This window comes from Copadichromis virginalis, linkage group LG4 (assembly GCF_057382275.1).
Source record: "Copadichromis virginalis isolate Kocher_CV1m ecotype Utaka linkage group LG4, C_Virginalis_male_GT1.1, whole genome shotgun sequence".
Classification (NCBI taxonomy): Eukaryota; Metazoa; Chordata; class Actinopteri; order Cichliformes; family Cichlidae; genus Copadichromis; species Copadichromis virginalis.
Window position 1 is genome coordinate 29,011,644 of NC_140621.1, and position 8,706 is coordinate 29,020,349.

Sequence of the window (8,706 nt, forward strand, 5' to 3'; positions counted from 1 at the left end):
AGCCCGTCTGCCCGCCGGTGATGTGGTTCAAGATGTGGAACCGATACAGCAGCAAAAAGTTGACGCTGGTCTGGCCGTGAAGCTCGTTTAAATGACATAGATGACTTCCGGTAAGGGATTTCAAAATAATAGTCCTCCAAACAGAGAAAAAAAAAGACACTTTAATATTCAATATAAAAGTTGATAATGCTTATTTCAACTTTTTTCCCCCTGTAAGTCTAACTTACTTTGTGTGACATAAATAATAATAATTATGATAATAATAATATTATTGTACATAAACTATACAGATTTGAAATATTTAGCATGTAAAGTACAAATATACTTGATTTTATCTGAATGCAGCCTTCCTATATACTTCTTACACTCATGTCTGGTTATCATCTTCGGGTATCAATAGGGAAGTATGGATAAATAACCACATCTGCTTTGAGAGATAAGTGTTAGCCAGGAAAAGGGACACTTCCGCTTAAAGTGGGACCCTAGGTCACCCTATTTGTCATTAACATTACAGATGTATAATGTGAACGGTAGAACATTATGAAAGTGTGTGAAAACTGAAAAAATAAGATTGTTTGCCAAGTGTAGAAACTTCCAGATATGCGGTCTGGCTGTTAAGTGGCACCGTGTGTTCCAACCCTGAATGCAGCACAGCGCACGATCTGAGACACATACATAATTTATTTCTCATTAATAATACTTTATATTTTTTAATGTGGATGGAAAACTAAACACACTTCCGGCCTTATCCCATCTCCTTCAGGCTTGCTTGTCGTATCTTTCTGGCCCTGTACTCCAGAGAGGAGCAGGAGGGGGAGTGGCCCCGGGGCCCCCACCCTCTTTCTAATGGAATCTTGCAAACGTGTAATGCCTGTCCCAAAAGGCCCGGCTCTATGATTTCAGCTCACAAATGAAACGAGCCTGAATTTGTAATCCCGTATCATCTGGTGGCACATTTCAGGGAGGCAGGCTCATGCAAGGAGTCTTCTACGGTTTAAATAGTTATTGCATCCTAATAACCATCTCATCCAGACACCCCGAAGGGCTTCTAATGGTAACTGCAAAGATTTTGAAATATTGCAGACACGGAGTTCAAATATGCCCACAAGTCATGTGTCAACTATGCGCATGGATTTTTAACCTCACTAGTCTCAGCTTGTCCATTTGCTCGAAATGTCAGCAGAAATCAAGAATCTTCAACTCATAAGACACTTCGTATGAACATTGATAAATATTCATGTAAATTTAAAAAAAAACGATTAAAGTAATATTACATCTGGTTTGTTTGCATCTTCTGCGTTTTATGTGGAAAACATTGACCCTTTTCTTCCCAACTCATTCTGTGACGTCTGTGTCAAGCCCCCCAGAATTAACAAGAAATATACCGGAAGTACTGAGCTCTATTTTCAAGGTAATTGCCAAGATTGCATTTTACCGACTGCCAAGCTGCATTTAAAACCTTATATTTTTTAAAACCGTTATATTTTGGAATTTTAAATAAACGAAAAATACTCCAACTTGTAGCGAACCGGATGTTTCTTAATGATATTTATAACAATTAATATTAATTTCACAACCACACTTTTAAACTAAGAAAAGCAGGTTAATCCAGACATTCTAAAAATGCAGCCTTCCAGTAGCTTTTACGCACAAAAACATTAATTGTCATGTTGTTTAAATTGTTTAATTTTTTTAAAAATGAGACTAACTATAAAAATAATATGCACACACGTACTGTGTTCTATATGATTTATCTTAAACGAATATGTATGACCGATGCCATCTTTTAGAAGTAAATACTGTACAGAATGAGCAGAAGACAAGAGATCAATATTTATTTATTTATTTTGATGAACGCTCATTAAAGCTTTTATTCTGAAAATCTTGACTAGATGTTCGCGTTTTCGTCCCGTGTTTTTTACAGGTATCACAGACATGAACGATCCCTGTTAAAGTAAAGAAGGAGGTCTCCTGAGCCATTCAAAGCACTGACAGACGGCTGAGGGAGCCTGTGAAGGTAAAGATGCTCACGAGAAGCTTGTTCCTGGCCTTCTTCTTCGTTATTTTTGCGCCGGTGGACGCTCAGTATGAGAAGTACAGCTTTAAAAGTTTCCCTCAGAAGGACATCATGCCGCTGGAATCCGCGTACAACTACGCGATGGAGCAATACGGAGCGCAAAACTGGGCAGAAACTATCAAGTTCCTGGAGCTGAGCCTGCGGCTCCACCGGCTCCTCCGGGACAGCGAGGCTTTCTGCTGCAGCAACTGCAGCTCCGTCAGCCGGGACAACGACACCCTGTTCGAGGATACCAGCCTCCGCGTCATGCGCCACATCCTGCTGAGAGCTGCTTGCCTTAAAAAGTGCAAGGCAGATTTTCCAGTGTTTAAGCTTACATATCCACGGAGAGATTTATTGGAAACTTTCGAGAAAAGGATACCTTATCGTTACATACAGTATGCATACTTCCAGGTGAGACTAAGTGTGGAAGTGAGTTCACTGGGACTCTGGGAGTGTAATGCAAAGTTGGTGCAGTACTTAAGCACGGCATATCACAAGAATATCTTACGCGTAACGGGAGCATTCATTCAACAAAAGCGTCTGCAGTTGGCTTCTCTAGACAGGCTGGCTCGTTTTACTTACCGAGAGGAAATTTCTAGTGGGTTAGCTGTGGAGTGTAATTTCGCCACTACTTTGCTGTGCGCCCTCCTGCTGGCCAAGCAGCAGTTGAGCATGTGCCACGTCTCTTCCAGTGTTCCCCTAAAAACAATCCCCCTATTCTTCTGTCAGAGTGATGGGGGGGGGGGGTTACTTAGTCGGCAAGATCTTTCGCGTAAAAAGTGTGCGTAAAAGTATGCTTGGTCATTAAATTGCCTCCACACTAACAACATCCATGCTGTGGGGGAAATTAATTGAACGTACATCATCAGAAACCCTTTAACTCTGAATCCTAAAAGCAGGATATCTGCTGTGCCCCCCTCTTTCACTCAGAGATTATTCTGCATATTTATTTATTGTTGATTAACCCTCCCCCAAAATGATACCTTTTATTATACTTCAAACTAACAGGGTATACCGACCCACTTCCACGAACATCTGTCCAGATCTTTTACCTGACTCTGGTGTGTGATATCTGATATTATCACTTAGTTTCCAACCACTGCATCTATCAGCTGTTTACTGACTTCTCAAGAAATGATGTGCTCTGACATGTCCTCTTTTAAAAACGTTTACCTTAAAAGTAAAAAAAAAAAGTATCTTCCTGTAACTCCAGTGCCATGTGTTACATTCTCCCTCAGCTTAACAACCTGGAGAAGGCAGTGGCTGCAACTCACACTTTCCTGAAGAAGAACCCAGATGATGTCCTCTTAACAAAGAACATGAACTACTACAAGACACTGTTTGACGTGGAGGAATATCTCATTGATCACGAGGAGCAGCCATATGAAGTTTGTACCCTAAGCACTGTCGTATTGCACCAATGAGAGGTCTGATGTTTGAGTTCTATGTTGTTTTTTTTTGTTTTTTTTTTTAAATGAATCTCTTTACTACACAGAGTGTTTTCTTGAAAAGTGTGACGCTCTACAACAACGGAGACTTCAGCAACAGTGCTAGAAACATGGAGCAGGCCATCACACAGTACTTTGAAGTATACAACCTCTGTTTAGCTGGCTGTGACAGCTCATATGAGATTGTGGAGTTCAAAGATTTCTATCCCAGCATGGCGGGTAAGAGGAGAGTCATTCAGGAGCAGTCTAAATTCAGATTATTTGAGGCAAAATAACATTTTCTCCTTCTTGCTTCCATCAGATCTCTATATAAATGCTCTGAAATGTAAATTTAAATGCGAGGAGAACCTGACACCCAGCGTTGGAGGCTTCTTTGTGGAGAAGTTTGTAGCTACTATGTATCACTACCTCCAGTTTTCTTATTATAAATGTAAGAACTATTACCAAGACTTTGGCTTTGTTTTGCAGAGATCTGTGTAATATAATGGGTTTTTTAAAACATGTATTACTTTGTTTCCAGTAAATGATGTAAAGAACGCTGCTCCGTGTGCAGCAAGTTACATGCTGTTCGACCCCAAAGACCAGGTGATGCAACAAAATGTGGCGTATTATCGCTTCTACCGGGAGCAGTGGGGCCTCAACGATAATGATTTTGAACCTCGGCCTGTGAGTAAAACAAAAACTGTACCAGTCTTCATTCATCGGCTCTTCCAGGACTTGAGCGGTTTAGCTGCAGCTCATGCAGACTGGATTGTTTGGAAGCAGCAGGCGGTGCATATTGCAAAGCAGGAAAATGGTAGCATGAAGCGGTCACGGCGTGAACATTAACACAATTTCAGGGTGGTAATTAGAAACTTGTATAGTTGTGTACGGCAGATATGTTTTCCTGTCTTTTCTGCAGGGTGTAAAATTGGCAGCAGCTGCAGTGCAGTTTATGGGCTAGACCCATCTGAAGCTGGTCTAGCCTGTAAAGTTCTTTGCATCCTGGTTTTAAATACATGTAGTGCTGCTGTAAACACATGAAGGCTTCTAAACTTAGAGGAGAAAAGCCAGTAAACAAAAAACCAGCTAGCCAAATTTGTCATTCAGCTCTGTGTTGTAAAACTGTTTGTTTGTTCCCACTGGTTGCTTGAGCTTACACAAAAGCTGATGTCCCTTTAACTTTTCCAGGAGGCACTGAGGTACTTTAACCAGACGACCAAACAGAAAGAAATGCTGGAGTTTGCTCTGAGCTACCTGCAAACAGACGATGAGGTATGTTTCTACACTTGGCTCAAAGGCTGATGTTGACTAATGGCGCACTGTTTTTAGACAGCATGAGGGCTTGAGCTTAAGCGTCAACGGAAATTACATTAATTCCTTTAAAGAAAGAAAAAAAAATTATCTGAAGGACTAATCTTTATACAATATGGCATTTAATTAGCAGCATTAAACAAACCGAACTGTGGCACCAATTTAGCAGAGGACAAGCTATAACAAAATCTTTTGCCAATGAGTTTATGTTACTTATTGCTGGTTTCAAACCTTATCTAATACAAAATGATGATCATTTTGATAGATAGACTGCAGTCTGAAATATTATAAGAGAGAGACATGGTGCAAAAATAATTCTCACTGAAAATGCCGAACAAGGACCAAGTCAATCAACAGCTCCAACAGGAAATGTCTCAATCAAGCACACACACAGTGGAGGTTCACAATAGTTTCAGCACATTCCTCTACATTAGAATTGTAAAGACTTGGATGAATGTACGCTACCAAATGTTGTTCATACATAGTAATATAGCTTATAGAGGGGAAAAGCCTTTAAAACCTATTTTAGGCAAAGACTGGGAAAAGATTTATTTATTTCCTCAGTAACTTCAGTTTGCCGGTCAGATCCAACACTCTCTCATGACTTTTGGTTTCAAGAAGCCAAGATGGCTAGAAGCCCAAACATCAGTGCGACGCTTCAAAACCACACTTTACAAACCAATGGGTGACGTCACAGTGGCTATGCCAATCTTTTTATATGCTGCTACAGTGGCAATGCACTTAATTTACAAGTTAGGGATAGTCCAGTTTGAGACTCTAAATATGTATTGTTTTAAATGTCCATTAGGAAAACACTGAACGCTTACAGTCTGACTTCTATACCAATTTGACATTTTCTTACAAAAACAGTAACTATAAATGTTCATCTAAACTACAAAGAAATCCTTTGTTATAATCCAGCTACTGGTATACAGCTACGATGATCATATCTGACTAAGCTTGCAGAGATAATTATCTCTGAGATGTTTTTTTTTTTTCTTTTAACAACAAAAACAAAATTCCACCGGTCCCCTTTGTGCTGGAACAGTGGTTGAGGTATCAGATGCAGATGCCTGAAAACCTCAGCAGATAAAATCCAAACTCTCTGCAGGACTACAGAGGATAAAAATAAGTCTTTGACTTGGAGGATCCAGCTGGGGTTTACTGTTATTGTTTTTCAAAATGCAAACTTCATATCTTCTTTAGGAGTGTAGACCTTTACTTTGGGGGAATTAACCAACAAACTAAATGTAGAGAACACAAAGGAAAATAAATCAGAGGATGAAAGGGAGAAACAGGGGTGAAGGCTGCGGAAGAAGGGGTGGAGGGGGTTGTCTTCCGGCAGCAGTGTGTGGTATGTGGCTTGGAGGTGTTGGCCACTGAGACTGTGCCACATCCATTTAACTCAGGCCGGCTCCTCCCAGCTTCACACTGCCTGGACCTGAGAAGGGGAAAGGAGGACTGTGAAAGTTCAGGCTGAATTACAGGGTGCAAAAGTTGACAGATTTACAGACATAAGAAGAAGAATGTGTCAGTGAATCTCTGAATAGTACTGTAAGTAAGGCTACGTCCACACTAGCCCAGATAGATTTGAAAATGGCCTTTTCATCTGAAAACACTCCGCGTCCACACTAGTGTTTTCAGTCGTTTTCACAGAGTTGTGCATCCACATTGAAAGGGCCGAAAACGCTTAAGTTCCATTACTGCACATGCGTGAAACACAAGAAGATTCAGCCTGCCTCATTTCTGTCTGCCGTTTATTTACTTTCCAGCTCATTGAAACGTTGCAGCAAAATGTCGAGGAAAAGCACCAAGTTTTTTGCAAAAGCGAGTGAGAATTAAAGAATTTGAAGAAAAGCTATCTGAAGCATGTACAAACTGATATTAATCTTTAATAGGGCTGTCAAAATTGAGAGCAAACAAAACAACTCCGCTACCTTAGTTTAATTGGTCACATGACTGTATCACATGACTAAAATGCGTCATCGTTTTCGAAAGTCTCCGTTTTCGCTGTCCGCACTGTGACGCTAAAGCACCGTCTTCAAATGTATTCGTTTTCGAGAGCGTTTTCCTTCGGGGAAAGTGTGGACGGGAGGCCAAAACGGAGAGAAAACAATGCGTTTTCAAACGCAACAGTGTGAATGTAGCCTCATTAAAGAGTTTTCTGTTAATTTGTTTTGTTTTTCTCTTTTACATTTTAGGAAGTTGTAAGTCCAGAAGAAATGACCACCTCTCGCTCAAACCATCCTGACACTGAGTTTGAGGGTATGGGGGATTATGAGGAGTCCCTCCTGGCTGATTGGTGGCAGGAACCCAAAACTAAGTGGGACACTGGAGAAGTCATAGACTGACATCTGTCTTTATCTTCGAGCAGAACACTTTCACGTCCAACTCTGTCCCACCTCCCATGAAAACATGCCCAAAAAATGATGAACCATCTACAGACAAACATCTAGATTCCTATCAGTATTATGCAAAAAAAACCAAAAACACAGAGCCCCCCTGGTGATTGATTGTGGGGATTTCTTTTTTTCTGTTTTTTTGACAAGATTAAAATTCACAGCCTTGTTAGTGCATGCACAGCCATGAGTAAATGACGTTTGTGAGGTGAGAACAAATCTTAAATATGCACGGTAACAAAATAGAAAGCTACTTTTGTTATCAGGGAAAAATCATGAATATATTTGGATTTTTTCACTTTGTTATGTGAGCTTTTTCTCTCCCCCTAATCTCCCAGAGTGAGAAGCACCCTGTGTGTTTAGGGCCCTCTTACTGCAGGATATCAAATTTCATCCAAGTTACATTAACTCAACCCATGCTTCTTGTCATGGTTTATCTTACCGGGGGGCTCTGTTTTAATTTTAACTTAGTTGGTTATTAAATGGACACAATTACCCATCATGATGATCAGTATGAAAGACTAATCAATCATTGGTCTCAATGCTGATATTTGCCAATGACTTTTCTACAGTTTTTATTTACTGTTATTTAATGAAAGCTGTGAGGTGTGATATAACAATGCTGACATGGGGCTTTTATGTTGTTATTTGTCATCCACCAATAAGATATTGGTAATAAGATGCTTTTAATTAAAATAATTTAATGTGTTCTTTTTGATTGGAATCATACATTTTTTTTAAAAATAACTACTTTAATAAGCTCAAATATACTTGCATTGTAAAAACTATTTTGATTACATTACTACTCTAATCAATTTATTGTGGAACCAAGTTTGATTAATATGGTGAAGATGTTTGATAAATTAAATTTAAGGTTTAAAAATAATGTTTTTATATTGCAAATGTATTTGACGCTTGATTTAAAAAAAAAAAAAAAAAAAAAAAAAGACAATGTAGAGGTCGACCTGGTCTCTTGAAAAAATGTAAGCATCCAGTTTATATTATAACATGGGATTTACCCTATAAAAAGGCAGTTAATCTTATTTAGCAAGGACCCAAACCACAAAAGCAAATGAAAAAAAATCTCATTGAAGATCTGTGGCGACTCTGGGGACAACAGCGGAGCATGAAAGCAAGATGTGTGGGGCATTTTTAGATGTACAACAGGAAGGCAAGTGTTTGGGATGTAGTTGCGCTCATGAACCTGAGATAAATAATCACCATTTAGCACAAAGCTCTTGCTGCATGGTTCACCCACTTTGCCCTCCATGTAGAGTAACGTGCAAAAGTCTCGAGCCACCCCTCATTTATTCAGTTTGTGTTAGTAAAATGGGAAAGAGGAGCAATTTATTTAAACATGCAAAGGCAAAGAAATGGAGTGTAAAAACATATTTTCTATACGATCATGGTTTTCTTCAGCACATCCTGAACTTTCTTATAATTTATTTAAGTAGTGTTCAGAAATAGTTCTCAAAGGACATTCAAAGCTCGTCTTTGGAGCTTTGAA

At 39.4% G+C, this 8,706-nt stretch overlaps 1 protein-coding gene across 1 annotated transcript; it reads left to right on the forward strand.

Annotated features, from left to right (window-relative positions):
• Nucleotides 1-52: 52 nt before the first annotated feature.
• p3h4 (prolyl 3-hydroxylase family member 4 (inactive)) lies at nucleotides 53-7,909 on the forward strand. The gene is made up of 8 exons (XM_085454745.1): nucleotides 53-110; nucleotides 1,925-2,470; nucleotides 3,298-3,447; nucleotides 3,555-3,726; nucleotides 3,809-3,937; nucleotides 4,028-4,173; nucleotides 4,678-4,761; nucleotides 7,002-7,909. Exons 2-8 carry the CDS (start codon nucleotides 2,024-2,026, stop codon nucleotides 7,149-7,151), a joined length of 1,278 nt encoding a protein of 425 aa, XP_085310871.1. The 5' UTR covers nucleotides 53-110; nucleotides 1,925-2,023; the 3' UTR covers nucleotides 7,152-7,909.
• The last annotated feature ends 797 nt before the right edge of the window (nucleotides 7,910-8,706 follow it).